A 20,243-nucleotide genomic window follows, 5' to 3' on the forward strand; every position below is an offset into this window, starting at 1 on the left:
TATTTCCAATTTTCTAAAATAGCTAAATTTAGTGTTGGGAGTATCGAGTACTTTTGAGATTCGAGTACTTTCTTTACATATACATATGTTGGTAACATTTCAATGCTTAGTAAAGAAATCTCACTAGACGGCAGGACTTCATTCAAATTAATATATTAATTCCAAATAACGTCGATTGAATGCTACTTTGGAGTACTCAGTATCGATACTTTTATAAATTGATGCATCGAAAAACATCGATGTAATTTTGCACTGACATGCCGAATCACGAATGAGTTTTTCATTAGATATGTGGTAGTTTTTGCAAAATTAGAAATCGACAACAATAACATTAAGGTACAAACAGAGGATTGGTACGCTTAAACAAGCAAGTAACTGCGCTAACAACATTAAGGTATAAAAAGAGGAAGTAATACGCTTGGACTAGCAAGAACCTGCGTTAACAGGTTGTAAAAACACGCACAAAAATAATAAATTGGTTCGCACAAACATGGGCTCAAAAGTTGCTTTCATTTTTTTTTTATGCTTCGTCATCAAATTAGGGATCTTCAACAAAAGTGATAAACTGTTGATAAACCTGATAAAATGATAAATTTATCGTTTTGATAAATGAACTGTCAAACTTTGTATGGACATCTATTTAACCAAAGTTTATCAACGTATAAATTTCAGCAAAATTCAACCCTGACAGACTGACAGGTGATCGAGTTTGCACCGAATACATAAAAAGCAAATTAGTACAATGGACGCGGTAAGAATGAAACGTAGCTAGCCAGCTAAGTTAAATAATAAACAAGTTTGTGGAATTATTTACCAAGGTGCGTTCATGAAAGAATGCAGATAAACTGATAAATTTAAGCAATGTATCCCTTTATCACTTTAGATGAAGACCCCTATACTTTATTTAATCTGGTCCATTTCAGAGAAAATAACATGGCGCTGAAATTAAAACGTCAGCCAGAATATTTTTTTCTTTTATTTCATCTTGTCAGATCATGTGATTAGTTGGATCATGCCGACTTCCAATACCGCGTCTGTTTGAGTGCACCCATATACCGACAAGCGAAAATGAAGAAAATTGCAGTAAAAAGCCACCACCAAATTGTAAATAACGAACAAATATAAAAAGAACGGCTTATGTCAAAATCGCCCGACTTTTTTCCAAAATGCGTTTAAAACGAGCTAATCTTCTTCTCGCGTGATTTTGGATTTTGCTTCATGCAACACCGCCTCGTATAAATTCGCCTTGGATGAAACCGTGCATTTGGCAATACTGTGGGTAACTCTGGCGGAAGCGAAGGCGAAGCGAAACGAAAAAAACTCGAATAGATTTTCTGATCACAGTCCTTGTGAATTTTGAGCAGCTAAATTCGTGCTTTAAAACCGTGAAAAAATCATTGAAAACTGATAAACTATAAATAACTATATAGAAAAAACATTTAAAAACTAAATACAAGTTGTGAAGTGAGTGATTTGATGCAGAAAATGTGTTGAAAATTTGGCCCACAGAATGAAAAAATAAGTGGAAGAAGAATTGGTGACAGTGCTGTGTGTAAATGTGCAAAGCAGAACAAGGAGTACGACAGCAAGTTAAAAAGGCGAAGCACGTATGTAGATTTTTGTGCGTAGCTGTAAGCTGTAATCAGTCATCGAGCTGTTAAAAATAGTGCATTTAAACCAACGAGAAAATAAATGTTTATCATCGTGCGATGGCGAGGTGAAACGCTTCAAAATTGCTGTAAATAATTTGTGGAAAATTGCTTTCACCAAGGCCATAAAAACTGGACAATTTTTTGCGGTGTTAGACCAAGTCGCGCCGTACGGAAAATTGTGCGAAGTATGCGATAAGAATAAGCGAAAAAAACAGCATGAGTTTGAAAATTGTATGCAGAGTCGAGTAAAGGCATATGACGTGTTTTCCAACCACTATGTAGCGATAAATGAGGCAATCTCGGCGAGTCATGCGCGAAAAATGTAAAAGTTGAATACCAAAAATAGTTTACTTATAAAAATAATAAAAAATGCATGCGGTTGATATTTAATGAGTTTAAAAAGGGTTTTGTTTTGTAAAAACCCTTTTTAAAAATTTTCTATGGGTCAAGTATTGCAAAATTTTGAATCTTTGCAATTTTCGCTTGTTTGTAAAAACTATTACAAGTTTTCATGTTCTGGCGTTGTTTTCTTCTCAAAAACTTTGAAAGAAGGGGAAATTGAGAGAGCAAAACGACACTTGATTTTGAGGGAAAGTTGCAAATTTTACTGGATAAATTTTTACTTGTAACTGCCAGTAAGAAAAACAGGAATGAGTAATTTGGAATTGTAAAGTAAATGAAACTAATTAAAATTTCATAAAATTAGTAGCTACATGCTGTCAAGGTTAGCGTCGTACTTTTTTGGATAGTTGAGAGATCGCGATGTATTCTATGATTCTTGTTGAGAGATTCTGTTCTCATTGAGTGTGATTCTCGAAAATTAAGCTACTGGCAATTACTGGATAATTTTGAACTGGAGAACACATGAACAGACCTAATTCCTTATATATAAAATTTAGCACAGGTTTTCTAACCTTAAAACTTAAAAAAATGATCTCTTGCCGTTTTTTGCATTTCGTTTTGAATTCCTTCTCGGCTGCTTTCTTTTGAGCGTATTTCCTTTCGGACACCCTATTTTTGTCTCTTTCTCTCTACGGTGGTTTCGCATGCGGCATATTAAACCGAGTGATTGAACGGCGAACTCTTTTGACAAGTCGCCGTTTTTCATATTTTACTTTTGTGTATGTTACGCAGCGAAAAATAATGTGAATTGATCAAAAACTTCTAAATTCACAAAAAAATGTAAAAATCTTTTAAAATTTATAATAAAACGGACATAAAAAAATACCGAACGAAAAAGGATACAGATGAATAAAAAAAAATAAACGTGGTTAGTCTAGTGCCGTTCTGATGTATCACTTGGGGGAAAAATTGCTGATATGCATTGATTCTGTGTTAAAATAGCCCAAATGAACAAAAAAATAAATTGACGAAAAACAATATAGTACAACATTTCAAAGAAACTCCACTGCAGACATAGCAATACCATTTCAGTGGAAAGTCAATTGTTACGTTACGAAGAACTGGCGCAGCCATTAGCAGCTTTTGTGGTTACATACGCCAACGTCGTCATAGCCACGTACGCCTGTCGTGTGAACACCGGCTTTGGGATAACAAACCTAACCACTCAACGCTGCAGAGTCGTACTGATATAAATTGTAATTCGTGTCACTACATTTCAGCCGTCTAGAGTACACCGCCCATCTGAATAATCGTTTGTTATTTATTTGGATCCTTATTTTCTCCGTATAACATAAATAAAGAAATTACTCACGATTCCACGGCCAATCACGTTATACTCTTTCTATTTTAATGGCATTTGTTGGCCCTTCTCCCCTTCTGGTGCAGAAAAATGAACAATGAAATCAGTGGTAAGACTCTTTTATCTGTCACCGCATCGATCGCCGCCGCCATCATACCTGACACACCTATTGTGTCCATAGCCGGTGCCACTTTAAGCGAAATCACTACCACAACCACCTCGACAACCACGACACCAACGCCTATATCCTTTATACCTTCAACGAAACTCAACAAAGACCATAGTATAGCCAATTTGCCAAACAATCCAATGTCTGATGCTGCTGTCACCAAGTCAGCAGGAGGCAACGGTAACACCACTGCCAACGCCACTGCAACAAATATAACAAGAGCCAACGACGCGCTCGCTGATCCAGGTGGAATAGCCGGTAAAAATGCCACAACAGAGCATCCAATTATTGTGAATGCTGCCCATGTTGGAAAAACAGATGAAGCTACTACGAATACAACAATCGACACAAAGGTAAGTGGTGCATTTCATTTGCTCTATCTCTACGTACGTATGCATGTCCATATGTATGTTTGGAACATACATATGTACATATATACTATAAGCAGAATTAAATCACTTAGTACAACCTTGAACAAATGTATCGCTTTTACGTTGCGGTGTCCATAGAGTCCGGTGCTACTGCCTAGAAGTGGGAGCGAAAAATGGCGTCACACATAAGTTTGATGATTAGAGAAGACACTGGCTATTGAAGTTTTGTTGATCATTGTGGCAGGGAAATAAAAATTAGAAATCAATAACATGGCCTTTAAAATGCTCACGTTGGGCTTGGTATACATACATATGTACATACATATATACACTTGTAATGTACTTTCCAAATGCATTTCACAAAGTGTTCATAATTTTTCTACGCTAATTTTTAATGCCTTTATTTTGCCACATTCAGAGAACAAGTGATAGCTATGCTTGTATGCTTCTATGATTTTATTGAATATAGTAAAAACTCTTCATTTCTTAACCTTTATTCTTTGACCTACGGTTTCCAAATGACTGCCGCTGTCAGTCAAAGCCGCTTGACCCGGAATTGCATACTCATTTCCAAATTTATGTCTATTTCAGAAAATTCAAATATTTAGTCAATGTCTTCTGTTGGCTGTCGTCAATCACAACACATGATTTTTAACTGTAGTCAAAGCGTTGTATGCATATAAGTGTGGATGTATGTATATCTTAGCACAAAGGGATCGGTCTTATACATATTTATAATTGTGTATATTATCATAGTATGTATTCTCCCGTATACATAATATGTATTTACATATCACCAGACAAACGTGTACACCTTTTTGCAATGCCTTAATATGTACTTTGCTTGGTATTCAAAGTGTTTGTCGAATGTTTACTGTTTGTCACCATACCGCACCTTCCATTCGCACACTGATAGCAGATAGCAGCAGCGGTGAGTACGTACTGGTGACAAGGCAATTGCAGAATTCACCTAGAATTGTTCTGTCGTATATTCCTTGCTATCAGCACCTACTTGATAAAAAAAAAAGCATATATAATATGTATGTACATTTGTACATATGTACATTTGTACATACATACATAAAAAAAATTAAAACATAGAAAACCGCAATGCACCGTTAGCGGTGAGTGTTGCGACAATTCCCAATTACCCAAAAACAACAGAAACAAACTCGGAGGCCGGGGGGAAACGACTTGAAATGACTACATAGTCCGTTGGAGCGCACATTAAATCGTTGATGTTCGGTGTATGCCCCTCTGCGAGTAAGTAAAGTGTTAAAGTGTTTTAATTTACAGGCAAACCATAAACCACATTATTGCAACGACGCCGCGACTAAAACGAATCAAATTTTATACTTCAATACCTACGTGTATATATTTATTATAAAATACGAAAAATATGTTATAAAAATCTGCTTTTCGTTAGCATATTGTTTTAAAAATTGATAGATTACAGCTTCGAATGGTGTAAAACCAATTTATTAAACTCGAATTCAAAAGTTGGGAAATACATATGTAAGTAAGTTCAGAGACCGATAACAAATGCAATATTAAAAAATTTTAATTTTAAAGTGCATTTGCAAAGCAATTGGATCGAAAGTTAATCCGAAAAAGTTTTCTTACTTTAAAGTGAAACTAACGGCTTTTGTGGAAATCAAGAAATATTAAGGTTATGATTACACCATTCGCTTTGAGTTTTGTGTGCGTGTGTGTGTGTGTAATAGTGCATGTGAAAAATGTAGAGCTGATTAATTTACAAAACATGTTTCAAATGACCCTTGAAAGCAATTATCAAAATTACCTGTGTCCAATCTAATATTATACTTTCTTAAATTTTTGCACTCTTTCACTCCCTTTTTTAAATGCTGATAGTCAGACGAGAATTTTAGTATTGATTTTAATACATTTTACTCTTCACGCTTTATATTAAACTTTTACAGAAATCTGATGTCTCAGATTTGGAAGAACCCGATTTAAAAAAGCTACTTGAAGAGGCCTACACCTATAAAACGCCCAAAGATAAAAAAGATAAAAGCGAAATATTTTTGGTAAGTAAATAAAATATATCTGTTTAAATCAGAATATTCCTAGTTATTACCAACTTATCCTGCAGGACTTGCTACAAAAAGTGGAAAATGAAGATCTGGGCATAACATCCACGCGTTCCGATAGTCATCGCCATCACCCACACTCTCAAAATCGGCATCAGCAAAAACAGGGCGGCTCCCTGCAAGATCTTCTACAGTTGCCACCCGATTATCGCCGCCAAAATCACACATCGCGCCACAAGAAGAACTCGTCGGTATCATCGCGCCAACGTGAAGGTGGCAGCTTGCCCAGTAACGTAAATGTCGCCAATTGTTTGCTAAGTAGCTTCGAACAGCAGGCGTCCGTCTACGCAGATAAACGAGTTCGCCGTGCGATTTTGCTAGGCGTGGAAACCGCAACAGTAGCTTTGAATAGCAATAATACTTTGGTTGGGGTAGTTGGTGGCCCTAGCGGCGGGAATAACGCAACCGGAGGACTAAGCACAAATTCCAGTGGCAGTGGCAGCACAAACTCTACGAGTTTATGCAATAAGGAGGGTGGTAATAGCATTGGTGCTAGTGTTACGAGTGTCAGTGGAGGCAGTGGCAACATGGCGACAACAGCGAGCGGCCATAGTGTCGGTAGCACCATGGCAACTGGCGCAGGTATCGGCAATACTGGATTGAAAAACACCAATCCCAAGAGTGGCAGCGGTGATTACATTATTAATATCGGCGATATGATAGATATACAGCAACAACAGCAAATTTTGCCGTCAAAAGCACAAGACGGCGGGCAGGTAAGTGATGATTAAACTCTTCAGCAATTTTTTGCATTTTTGTTCGTTCATAACCCTTATCAGGGCTTGCCGTATTACGAGCGTGTGGACATTGATATGCGTATACCGCGTCCAAACTTGGTTCGCGATGGTGGTGATTTTGCGCCAACACGTTCGCATCATTATGTCGACGAAGTGATACGCTTTCATCAAATCGATAGCGGAGAAGGCGGTTTGTGTGAGAGTGGTGAAGTGGCCATTTCTGTTAACGCTCTTGGTAGCACACTGAAGTCAGCAGCTGCGTCCTGTTCCCTCCCGATGCCGTTAGATGAGCGTTATCGGTCCATTAAATCGGTGATGGGTGAAAAGGGCGAAGGTGCAGGCGCCAGTGTAAATTCAGTATCGACAGCAAAGAGTTCCACATCTATGGTTCCAAATAGTGGCAGCTCCGGCAACAATTCAAACAATAGCGTGAGCAGTGGCGGTGGTAGCAACAGTATTGGCATTGGCAGTTACAGCAAATCGCTGCCCCTCTCGGTAAGTGAATCGAACGAAAAGTGAGAAAAAATAAATAAGCTTCTAATAATTTTGTCCTTCTAGCGTCAGACAGATGAGAACGGCAATGACTGTGAGCGTCAACAGCACAGCAGCAGCATTGTGGTCAGCGCAGGGCAATCGCAGGCGAAGGCCAAAGCTAAAAAGAAGCCACAAAAGGACAATACCATACCCGTCGATGTGGAGAACGAGGCTGGATATCGCGGCAAAGATCCGGTAGAGGTGTTGGTCAAATTTATCGAGAGTACAGAAGAGGACAGCAAACAGAGCGGTAGTGGTGGGGGCAGTGGCAACAGCAAATTTGGTGAAAACACCAAAAAGAAAGAACGCAGGAAGGAAAAGGTGAAACAAAATAAGATGAAGAAAAGCAACTCGCTGGAAGAGTTACGCAGTTGTGCCAAAATTGATGTAGGCGAGCTGAAGCGGTCAGCCGCCACCACAGAAAGCAACAATGTAACAATGCGCAGCAAAGGAAGTGGCGGTGGCAAGGGTACTAAAAATAACTCTGGCTCTACAGCGGATATAAATAAGAATTTCGATGGAGGTAGCAAGGAAGTAGCAGCTACGGCTGCAGTCAGCTGTAGTAAGCAGGTACCCATAGCGGCTACTACAACAGGAGCAACGCCAGCGAATAATCGCAAAGGCGAACGGCGTTCTTGGGGGACCGAGGAACTACAGTATTTGGGCATTGAGGGCAATGTTGGCAATGCTGGAGGCAACGGTGCCTCCATCAACATTGAAGAGAAGGTGAAGGAAAAAAAGGATAAGAAAAGCAAGGATAAAGAGAAGGAAAAGGACAAAGATCGTGATATCGAAAAAGAGAAGGGAAGGGACAAAGAAAAGGAGAAAGATAAAGACGGCGATAGACATGAAAAACCTACAAATAATAGATTGGACAGTAATGCGAAGTTGGAAAGGCATGATAGAAACGAAAAGATCGAGAAGATAGAAAAACAAGAAAAATTGGAAAAGCCGGATAAGCTGGAGAAACGCAAAAAATCCGAAAGCTTGGTGCAGTTGTCCACCACTCCAACGAAAACTGCCACAAATTTGGAACGTCAAAATAGTCAACCCGCTAATACTCCGGATTTCTCTCCAATCGATTTGCTATCGATGAATACACTAATATCAGAGACTGCGGAATTCCATGTTGTTACCAAGAAGAAGAAGCCAAAGAAGCAACGCGCTTCCATCGACGAAACGCATTGCACGCAGGGCTCGAACTATCACAACAACACAAGCCACAACAGCTACAATTATAACAACAACAATAGCAATAACACAACTGGTACAACTGGCAGTTTTGCACGTGCGCACAATTTGGTAATAAATGCACAGAAAGGCAGCAATAACAGTAACAGCGCCTCATCGTTTGGCAACCAACAACAACTGCAACAACAATCTCGTTACAAATACTATAACAACAATGCACATGGATTCAACACTTACGGCAATAACAACAATAGCGGTGGCGGGGATGGTGCACGCCTTGACTATCACAACAACTATAATTCCAATTATAACAACAACTATAATTTAAATAATAGCAGCAACAATAATCATTCGTACCAACAATACGGCGGCTATCAACAGCAAAGCCAATACCACTATCACCACCATCATCAGCAACAGCAGCATCAACAACATCAACAGCACCAGCAGCAGCAACAGCAACAGCAGCAGCACCAGCAACAGCAACAGCAGCAGCATGTAACTCCTAACACCATGAGCGGCAGCGCCACGGACAAATCGCGCCGCAAGTCAACTTCCTCAGTGCCACCTTCGGAGAAATCCGATTCTAGTGATCTCGATTCGGTGCATTCTTTGCCTATAGAATCAACGGCAGCATCTGCCTCTAAGAACAAACAACGTCTTAAGCCTGCCTCCTCCGCCGCGGCGACGCCCGAAACTCCGAAGAGCGCGACAAGCCTTGGTTCACCAGCGCCTGCGCCCATTTCCTATGCACATATTGCAGCCGCAGCAGCGGTTGATCGTTGGCCCAGCTTGGATGCAGCCAACAATAACAACTCTTCGGCGACTGGCAACGGCAGCTTAAGTGTGGCCACTAGTACGGTTGAACAATCACAACAGCACGCAGCCAATGTGGACGCCACACCTGCCCCTCTGACGAACGCAAATAATGCAGCTGCCACCGCAGCAGTTGTTGCTTCCACAGCTGCAAGCTCAGCCACCAAGCCGGGTAAGAGTAAGAAGCTCGCTAGCAAGCCTGATTTCCCAGAACTGGTAGCCACTAACGCGACGGCTACGGATATCGGTAAAGCCTCAGCTAACCCATCTTCGGCCGCGGTCGCTTCAAAGACAATTTCGTATTCACAGAGTTTAGTCGCTGCGCCAGCTCAACAATCGTCCAGCAGTGTAGGCAATGCGCTCGTGGAAAAAACAGCCGGCGCAATAGTCGAAGCAGCCAGTGGCTCGGGTAACATCAAAGCCAGCAACACCGTCCCAGATGTCAACAAAGTTGACAACAACAGCGTCAGCACAACCCGCATACCTCAGCACCAAGCGACGCAACACCAACAGCAGCTGCAACAACAAACGCTACATAAATCGAAGAGTGTGGAGCACGACAGTTACAGCTTCAACAGCAGTAACTTGGACCAACAGTACCCGGCGCTGGAGAAAACCGTGAAGCGGCACAGCGCAACAAATGTGTCGATGTCACCACCGACGGCAGCTGGTTCAGTTAGCGGCGGCGGAAGTGCCAGCAGCAGTACTGCTGCTTTAGCCGCTACCTCAATGCTACCAACCAACGCTACGAGCGTCGGCAAATTCAATTTCGCCGCAGCTGCCAAGCAGCTAGCTAGCAAAGGCGGTATTGCACCTCAGCCAGTACCAATGTCGCCGTCAATTGCGACAGAGCCGCCAAGCGCAGAGCCAGCGTCACAAACAACCAACGTGGCTGCAACAACTACCTCAAACACGAATTATTCGATGGCGACGGCAGCTTCACCGTTGGCAGCGTCATCATCAAATGTGGCACCATTAGCCGCAGCGACGCGCAAGGCAAAAGAAAAGTCGCCGACATCGGTGTTTGTTCCAGCAACCATCAACATTGGTGTAGGGGCGCAGCCTACCACAATAAACGCTCCTGATGCTGCTGCTACTAACATAGTCCGAAAGAACAAGAAAGACAAGGCGCAACCACTGTTGAGCGCTGAGGTGGCCGGTGAGCCACTCGGTCATGTTGCACAAAAATCCAGCACCGCCACCCAGACTCAATCGACGTCGATGGATGTAGTGGTAATGCCCAGCAAAACTATTGCGCGTTCTCAGCCGGCATTTGTGGTCGGCAGCGAGGTAGTTATGACGACCCCTGCTTTGAGCAAAACGCAAAGACAGCATGCGAGCAGCGTCGGCGGTAGCAACAAAACCAACGCAGTGTCACGTGGAACAGCCACTATTTCAGCTACTGCGGGAGGGGCGACCACAGGTGGTGGCAGTGCCAGCAATCGGCCCGCAGTCATTATTTTGAACGATGATCGCTCCGGCGACAGCAGCGCAACGGGCATTGAGTTCACATTCGGCGATTTTAACGAGGACGAACTAAAGTTCTTTGATGAAAGCGTCACCGAGGAGGAGTGCGCGGATGGATTTACGGGCGACGAACTGCCACAGGCAGCTTCTGAGGGTAAAGTGGCTACCAAAACTGCATCCACAGCTACTTCGACAAATACCGCCGCATGCTTCAATGATTCTGGAATAGCGTCCGATATTTCGAATGCGAACAATATGTCAGCGTTTGCGGAAAGCTCCACAATGTTTGCTGGTGTCTCAATGGCGGAGCATTCAAATCCGCAACCTCCAAATACTGCAGCTGGTACTGAGTCTGGCAATAAATTGAGAGTTCGTGCGGTGGAAAGTGAAGGCGACAAAGTCAATACGCTCCCCGGTGTACAAGATACTGACGAAAGCAATGAAACGATCAGCCAGGCGTCTGTGCCGGCCACACTCGACTGTGAACAGCTACAGCAGTCATCGCAGCGGAGAAACAGTGAAACGCCACAGCTGCAACAGTTGGAAACTTGCAATGAAATTGAGACTGCGATTTTGGCTGCGGCCCGTGCAGCTGCCGAGCAGCAACATCAGCAACCAATGCAGCCACCCCCAGCGCAACAGCAGCGCTCTTTTAGGCAAAAACATCAGCAGCAACAGTACAGAAGTACTTCTTATGGCAATGCCAACATCGGCTATGAGCCGACACACCCGCGCGAGCAGCGTTCACAGTCGTCAGCGTACGCCAGAGACGCACCAAATCACTACCAGCCACAACAACAACCACATTATCATACTTCATACCAGCAACAACAACAGCAGCAACACTACCATTATCACCAAAGTGGCAGCAGCAACAGTGCTTCGCGCAGCCGCAGCAGTAGCAGCAACAACAATACTAATTCATACGATGCATCGGGCCACACACCGCCGCCACAATCGCCAAATACTTCACCATCTGTTGTGGTAAACATCCAACGCAAAGAATTCGACATACATTTCATACCGCCAACAATGTCGAACGCATACAGCTCGTTGCAACACAATGAGATCATTGTGGATTTCATTGGCTCCGGTAAGTGTTGCAAAATTAGGAACTATCACATTATTAGAAAGGGAATTTGAAACGATATGTAGGCGAGTAGAGTTCAGAAGGGGTTAAAACAAAAGATGAAAAACTTATCTTCGTGTTTAAAAACTTCAAAAAGATCCCTAAAAATTAAAATCTTTCATCGCAAACCCTGCGTTAAATTTTATCATACAAAAATGTTGATCTATATTTTTTTAAATTTCAGCTAAAAACATAGTTTTTCGTCAAAATGTTAGTTTTTGCTAAAAAATATTCGTTACAATATAATTTGTTTGTGTTAACGTGGTCCAAAGTTATGCGGCAACATAGATAAACAAAAAATATATATTCCGACGAACTGATTGATAACCTTCTCCTCTTTGTGAAGTCGGTTAAAAATATATATTTCTATGTAACTATAATAAAACTTGATCGAATTTATTGCATTTATGTATATAATAAAAGGAGTCGCAGGCCGACTTTGCAAGCCTTCATCTGTCGCAAGAATCGGCAGAAGAAGCTGACGGCGAATCGTTAAAATTTATTAGGTCTTTTAAAAATTAGTCGTTATGGACTTGGCGTGGTAAAACATACAATGTTCGGTACAAAAGCTGCTGAAAATACAGCTCTTGTAATCTTCTTGTAGTTTTTTTGGGATGGTTTGATAAATAGTAAATGGAGAATAAAAAGAAGTGGCCGTTAACACTCAAAACCGTTAAGCAATTAAAAAAAAATCGCCAGTTTTGTGTCTTATCCAACTCATTTAAAACCTTTCTCGCTGCTCTAAAACATTTTATAATTTTTACCAACAACCACCACTAAATTCTTTGTATTTTATAGCCTGGGAGGAAGTTGCTAAAGTGACGAAATTCTACGAAGGACAATAAAGCGCCGCCAAGGCAGCAGCAGCAAAAAAAAAAAAGAGAAACCACAGCAGCAACATCAACGTAAGCGCAGCAACCAGCGCAACAGCAGCACCACGCAGTAAGATTCAAGATTCCAACGCTACCAGTAGCACCGCCCGAATTACCATGTAAATTTAAGTCGACTCACTTAGCCTCATGCACTAACTGCCACAGCGTTCGGAGCGCTTTGGCTACAGCGCACCTAAACCACAGTGGAGTAGGACCGACTGTCAGCTTGGCGCTTAGATCTTAGATATATAGTGGAAAGTGGAAAATTGTCCTTTTGTTGTGACAGCTAGTGCATGGTTTGGCTGTTCTAAAGAGGACCAAGTGTGATTGTGATGATACTGTTTTTTCCTTTTGGGTGGGCGGTAGTGTCGCGGGTGGATTTAGCTCCGCTCAATCGCGTGTTTTATGCGAAAAAGTGTGCTGGCCGGCGGTGGGTGCGTTGTCAAATAAACTAGCTTGTACGTATAGTTGCTTATTTAAAGTATGTAATTATAAGTGTTTGATTATATTATAAAAAACATGAACTGCAAATAACGAAAGCACGAAAAAGCAAAAAAAAAAAACGGTAAAAGTGAAAAGCAAAGCATTAACATTTACTGTAGTTTACAAGAAAGGAATAAAAAATATACAAACATATATGAAAAGAATAACGGGAACTACACATAAATATATATATGTATGGTTAGCAAACAACCCCAAAAAATATATATGTATGTCTGTGTATTGCTTTTGGGCTGTACATTGCTTTACGTGCTTTTTTGTCTCCTAACCCCCTACTCAAAAATTACGCTGAACTTATACAACTACTATTAATACTATTTTTAATTAAATTAGAAGTTAGTGAAAACGCTAGTTTTTATAATAAATACGAATTCGAAGCAGAGAGAGAGAGAGACAATGGAAAATTGAGCGCAAAACAATAAAATTAAAGAAAAACGAAAGAAATCAAATGTATGAAGTATGTATGTATGAAAATGTATGGAAAGTAGCCGCAAACTCTAAACTGGATGGAGTCTCAAAGAGCTACGAAAACATTTAAAATTGAAAAAAAAAGTGAACGCATTATTGAATTGCAAACACAAATCCTTTTATATAAAATGGAGAAGAATTCCGCAACAGAAACTATGTAAAGGGATTTTGAAAAAATTTAAACAAAAAAACGTACAGAACAATTAATTGGCAGGAAGACGGTGAGAAGCGAACGAGTACCGAGTGCTGATAAATAGCTCCGAAAATATCAGAAGAATAAACCATAAGTTGAGTTTAATGCCACAGCTGAGTGTCATGTATGGAATTTACACAAACGCAAGTGAAATGAATGGCAAATTTAGCAATATTGCTTGCAGCTGGCCTATTGTGCTCTCTCGCAGAAGCTGTAATATATATTGTAGTTATATGTACATATGTTTACGATCTAAATGTACTTCTCTTAGTGTATATAACCAAATTTACACTATGTGCTACGTACCACCGGCGCCAAGCCACATGCGCAGCGCATCACAGAGTAGGGATTTGCCAACGCAAGGATCGCCTATGTTGGTTAATCAAAGAAAAAAAGCTAAACTGTAAAACAGAAACGCTTAAGGGTAAAAGAAAATGATTATAAGACATCGAACAAGGGACTTGAGCAGCAAGTGAGCTTAGCGTTTGTGTTTGTGGGTAAACAAGACGGTAGCACAGAAACAAGTACGCAAACAAAACAAAAACGCAAAAAAAATGTATAAGTAAGCCACTAAGTAGCATAGCAAATCAACTGGACTGGTTAAATAGTGCATAAATACATACACACCCACACACAGGAAAAAGTAAAAAAAAAAACAACTCACATGGTTAGAAACACATATGTACACACACTTACATCCACACGCGCCGCCTATACATTAAACCAAAATAAAGTAGAAGAAAAACTATAAATGCATAATAGTTGCATTGAAGTCACGCGATATTAAAAATTATTTATCAATAACGTAAAGCCTTGAAGAAGAAAAACAACCAAAACATTGAGAAAAACACGATTAATGAACTAAAATCCTTATATGTATATAATTTGTAAGTATTTTAAGGTTATTTATATTACAAAAAAAAATGTTAGCAAGCAGTGGCTACGCTAATTGCAATCTCTAATGCATGCTGAAATATGAGAGCGACTAAAATTAGTTATAACTGAAGTTTTTTTTTGGAAAGCGTTAATAATTGAAATGAACTAAGTTATGCTTAAAAAAATAATAATGGTAAAAAGCATAGCGTTGGATTTTTTTTTTTTTATTTTGAGCTAAGCACTAGAAGCCGTTGCTTATTTTAAATGTTGTAAACTACTTTTGTACTTTTTATTTAATTTTTTTTTCAGTTTTTTTTTTTAAAGGTGTAAATGTGTATATGTAGTAGTATGTAAATGCAGTGATTGTATTAATGCGTGGCTAAATCGACAACAAGTTATTTACATACATATGTTTGCAGCAGCAAATAGAGCATAACGGCGTGCATACAAAATTTTCAACAACAAAAAATGCAAAATATGGTTTTGCTTTGCAGTTGGTTACATAGCTGCATACGTTCGAAGTGAATTTTGAACGCCAGCTATTGAAGTGACTGGCCATAGTCGCGTATAAATGCGCTTCTATTTTGGAATGGGCTACTTGCACAATGAGAGCACACTTGCATGTTATTGTTTTTGTTGAAATAGCAAGCAAAAATTCCTAAACATTTTGGAAAATGCTGTTGGAGGGAAAGGCAGTCAGTTGCTAAGAAATAAAACTGAGTACGTTCCGATTGTCATCGGGAGCGAGTACGCCTCGCATGTTTTGATGTGCCTTTATAACTTTGTTCTTGCTTATTTAGCTGGTTGGAAAATTAAGTAAAATCATTCGAGAGAATATGTAGATACAGTTAGCTTCCAAAAAAAATATACATGTACCTACATACATACTTATTAATCATTATGCTATGATACAATGGCAAAAAAAGCTATCTGACGAACCGATAGCGTTCCATTGACAGCCTTTAGGCCTCTTACGCTAAACGTCAGTGGCTATTAACAACATTTTCCCATGAATTTCCATACTACTGATGCTCATTTCAATTGCCGAATACGTGATCAAAATACTTGTGTTGTTGTAAAAGTATAAACATTTCCAGAAACAGAGTTTTGGGGAATGTGGATGAAGTGACAGTCCTTTACCAGTTCTTAATCTGGGTCGTTTCGGTTGCCTAGCCCCGACTGTCCGGAGAAAATTGTGTATGTAGTTTTTGTTTTTCGCCAAGCATTACTTCAACCTGAGTGAATGCCATCACTGCATACAACATACTCGCACTTGCGTTTTAAATAAAATTATGCGACTAATCAAATTAATTTGCTAATTATTACTTAAATCGCCTTAAAAGGAAATTACAAATTTATGCCAACAGAATTATAAATTTCTCTGCCTTGTGATGTAATTAATATTTCAAACCCCTAAGCTATTGTATTGAGACTTTTGTAATACTACCGTCTACCGTTCACTTTTTTCTAATTTGTTTAAAACGAAAGAACCATAATGAAAAGTATCGACTTTAAAGCAATTCAAATGAATGAATTTCAATATTTTGTATGGAAAGTTTACATAAATAAAAACGCCACAGCTGGAATTACGATTATATAAACTGTTTAATTTTATTTATTTTTTTGGCATTTTTTATATTTCGATGACGTGCTAAAAATGCATTTGATAGTTATTTAAATAATTTTGCCTGCGACAATTCCAAATTTCTACGACAATTTCGCTTCCAACTTGTATGTACGTAAAGACGTTTAAAATATGTACATATGTAAAAATATATGTATATATAAGACCATGTATGTACATAAACACATGTGAAAGTACATAAAAGAGACTTGCGAAACTAGCAAAAAAAAATGAAACAAACTTGGCTTAAACAAAAGTTTCCGAAATTCGCGCAATTAAGTAATCGCTGCGCTAGATATGTATGTAGATAGCATTTCATAAAAAAGCTTATTAAAAAATGGTGGTAATTAACGCAATCCAGTGTAGTTATGCAGTTAGGCAACTGAAAGTCAAGAAGTCGAAGCCTTGGAATCCAAAAAGTAAAAATTTAAATTGTAGGAGAACTCTAGTATGCATTAGCGTTTGTTTACTGCTGATATGTATACAAATTTAGTAAAAGGCGAGTACAAAGCCTGCAGAGAATTTACTTGTAAAGGAAACCCCCAAAAAAAAAAACATTAAGAACTATTAATAAATTACGATAAAAAAATATATGGTTTATAAAAAACCAAAAACAAGAAATTTTCTACCATGTATTTAGCATAAAATGAAAAAAAAAATTTCGAATTTAAAATTAAATATAAAAAACACGTAATTTCTTTTTTAGTCATAACCGTCAAAAGTTTCTTTTTACGCAATGTTAAAAGCCCATTTTATGGCAATCCAAGTACTAACCCGAAAATAAATTGAATATTCAAATTAACTTACAGTTAAAGCAAGAAAAAAGTATTTGTATACAGATAGATATGTATAGATACATATGTATGTAAAATTAAAACATAAAAACACTAATCAAAAGTTTGCTATTTGCCTAAATTTAAATACATTACGGTACATGTTTGTAATTACTGTAATCAATAACAAACACAGCTTTGTATACAATTTTGTCTTTGAAGTTTAAAAATCGACTTGAAATTTACTAAAAAAACGCAACTGCATACATTACATACACATACATGTATTCATACTTGCATACCAACATATGTATATTGTAACGACACAACCAGCCACAGACCAGGGTTGCGTGATTTAAAATCCTTTTTGATTTTAATTCCACTATTAATTAAGAAATGTATTTGATCTGTTATTTGATTTATCGACCAAATAAGAAATACAATTTATTTGTGATAAAAAATAAATTTTATTTTCACGAAAATCACGAATAAAATTTATTTGGTCGCCAAATTAAATCACAAATGAAATGAACTTATTATTTGTCCGACAAATCAAATCCCAAATTAATTTTATTCATGATTTGAATTGTCGAACAAATAATAAGTTTTATATTATTTAGGATTTGATACATCTTTCAATTCAGAAATAAATAAATAAATGGATTTGGGATTTGACTCCAAAAAAAAACACGCAACCTCCTGCCACAGACGAACAAACATATTGACAAAGAATGCGTTCAATTAGGTTTAAAGGCATACTAAAGTGTGTAAAATTGTTTTCGAATGTACATACATACATACATATGTATATAAATTAAAAATGAAATGTGTATGTACACACATACTTACATATATTACAAAAGACTTCACTTATTCCTACAGAAATTATTTCAATAACGACTTTTTGCTTCAAACAAGAAAACCGCTTAAAATCTAAAGCCTTCAGCGGAAGTTTGGGCCTCATAAAAGTGGGAAGGACCTACGATCTTAGTAGGGATGAGAAAGTACTTGTTGCAACAGTTATTGCTGGATAAATTATACTTTATTTTTGCCATCCGGAAACCTTGTAGCGAATTTTTATGCGGTCGTAGCCAAAACCTAATATTTGTTGTTTAATAGAAAATTTACATATCATTTGTTGTTCAGCTAGTGTTCGGCTACACATAGATTTCAGCAAGAGTGGTTTTATTATTAAAGCTAGTGAAAATATGGCTCAGGGTAATTTGTAAAAGAAGAAATAATATTAAAAAAAAAAAAAATTCGATTACTTTTAAGTATTTCGTTTTACTTATAAACGCCTATGTTTTTTTTTTAACACTATTAAAATGCATGTAAAGCTTAAAAGGCATTTAAAATTGTCATGCGAATCAACTCAGTTTTTATTAACTGAAAAAGTAATTTCGCGACCCTTTCGTGAATATTTTAAATACTTTTGTAAGTTTAAGCCATGTCCAGTTTTTCTATTTAAAATTTGCACAATGAGTACGATTAGAATTTAAGGTTGTAAAGAGCCTTAGAAACGTCCGAATATCGAATCCGATATACATAAATACATATATAGTCTAATATATCCTTCCGGTCTAAAATAATTAAAGCGAAGATAAGCGTTTTTGAAAAACTTTTATGGCGTATTCGTTGTTTTCCAAAAAAATGTTGCCCTTCCATGTTGCAAAATATGTGTGATGTTACACTCAACCTTGTAACTAAAAGTGTACATATGTGCTATATATATATAGTTGTGCTTGTTTAGCTCATACATTTTATAATATTGTCGTTTTAAGCAACCGTCTGACAAAGTTTCAAAGCGCAGATAATGACCCTTTTTTTACGTAACTAGAGGGCGACATTTTAAGAAACGAAAACAAAATTTATTTGTCTTTATTTTAGAATCGAACACGAAAAGTAAAAGGGAAACCAAAGGCGAAATTCTTTGCTATTAGCATGAGAGGACAAAACTCGCCGAAGTTGCTCTTGTCATAAATAGTTTGCCTAAAAATACGCCGCATAGGAATTCGGCCATCTCTCTGCTCAGCACGGAAACTCCACAAAAAGTTGTGTGAGATGCAGCTTAGTTGTTGTGGTAACGCAAACCCGACTGTAGCGGGTGTGTTGCTATTTTCCGCTGCTGCCTTTCAAAACATTTTGCTATTTCTATTCAAACGGTTGCTTGGAAAATGAAATTTGCAAGAAAAATGCTTTTTGTGATTAATAAATTTAAAAAAGTTGTATTACATTGGTGCCTGATTGGCAAGAGTTGCGTTAAAAAAGAAAAAATAAAATATGTACATACATACATGCACACTACATCCAAACACGCCTGAGTCTGAGTGTACTTGAGAGTTATATAAATACGATTTTGCTAGAATATCAACTAGTATTAGTTTTAATTGAAACAAATAATAACTAATTAAAACATAGTCTATGTAATGCGTGTTTATTTTCTTTTAATCAACATGTACTTATATGCTATATACAATATTATTGAAGATGATTACTTGACAATGTGAGTTTTAAGATTTTGTTCTTAATTTTGAATTAAGCTTTGAAAGCTGCTTACTTTGCTTTAACTTGGTTTATTTTTTCTACTTTAAGTTAATTTTCGCGAATTTTTTATTTGTTTTATTTATATATTTTTTATTTTGTTGTATTCTAATTTATTTTATTTGTCTGGCTCTTATTTGTATTGTTTTTTCTTGATTTATGTTTATTTTACTTACTTTCTAATATTTTTGCCATCGCTTTCTTAATATTCAACATTTGGCTAAAAATTTTGTATTACCTTTTTTCACTATATATTAATAATTTATTTTGCCTATTTTTTGAAATTTTGCAATTTTGTTTTTAATTTTGATATATTATATTTTTTTTTTTAATTTTCCTTTTCTATTTAACTAATCATATTTATATCTTGATTTTTTATTAGTTGCTCAGTTCCCTAATTATCGTTTTGTTTAACAATTTTTATTGAGCTTGAGGCCGTTTTATATGAAAAATTATTGTGGTATGGTACTATTTATAAACTATTGTTGTTTTTTCCACAATAATTTTTCATATAAA

The 20,243-nt window shown here is 37.8% G+C and overlaps 1 protein-coding gene across 7 annotated transcripts; it reads left to right on the top strand.

The window, feature by feature from the left end:
* The first annotated feature begins 1,289 nt into the window (after nt 1-1,289).
* tyf (twenty-four) lies at nt 1,290-12,745 on the top strand. 7 transcript variants are annotated; one of them, XM_017636926.1, is made up of 7 exons: nt 1,290-1,883; nt 2,747-3,876; nt 5,835-5,942; nt 6,008-6,721; nt 6,785-7,237; nt 7,301-11,843; nt 12,678-12,745. In XM_017636926.1, the coding sequence occupies exons 2-7, from the start codon at nt 3,445-3,447 to the stop codon at nt 12,722-12,724; spliced, it is 6,297 nt and encodes a 2,098-aa protein (XP_017492415.1). In that variant the 5' UTR covers nt 1,290-1,883; nt 2,747-3,444; the 3' UTR covers nt 12,725-12,745. The 7 variants fall into 7 exon arrangements, with proteins under 7 accessions (XP_017492415.1, XP_017492491.1, XP_017492556.1 ...); XM_017637002.1 differs by having other exon boundaries at nt 2,787-3,876; XM_017637067.1 differs by having other exon boundaries at nt 1,290-1,837.
* Nucleotides 12,746-20,243: the final 7,498 nt, after the last annotated feature.

The sequence above is a fragment of the Rhagoletis zephyria genome, unplaced genomic scaffold (assembly GCF_001687245.7).
Source record: "Rhagoletis zephyria isolate East Lansing unplaced genomic scaffold, Rhagoletis_zephyria_1.1 Rzeph_scaffold_00006, whole genome shotgun sequence".
In the NCBI taxonomy this organism is placed as follows: Eukaryota; Metazoa; Arthropoda; class Insecta; order Diptera; family Tephritidae; genus Rhagoletis; species Rhagoletis zephyria.

Coding starts and splice junctions, on each gene's coding strand:
- tyf (XM_017636926.1), top strand. CDS start 3,445: ATGAACAATGAAATCAGTGGTAAGACTCTTTTATCTGTCACCGCATCG. Junction 6,722..6,784: donor AAGCACAAGACGGCGGGCAG/GTAAGTGATGAT, acceptor AACCCTTATCAG/GGCTTGCCGTATTACGAGCG. Junction 11,844..12,677: donor TGTGGATTTCATTGGCTCCG/GTAAGTGTTGCA, acceptor TGTATTTTATAG/CCTGGGAGGAAGTTGCTAAA.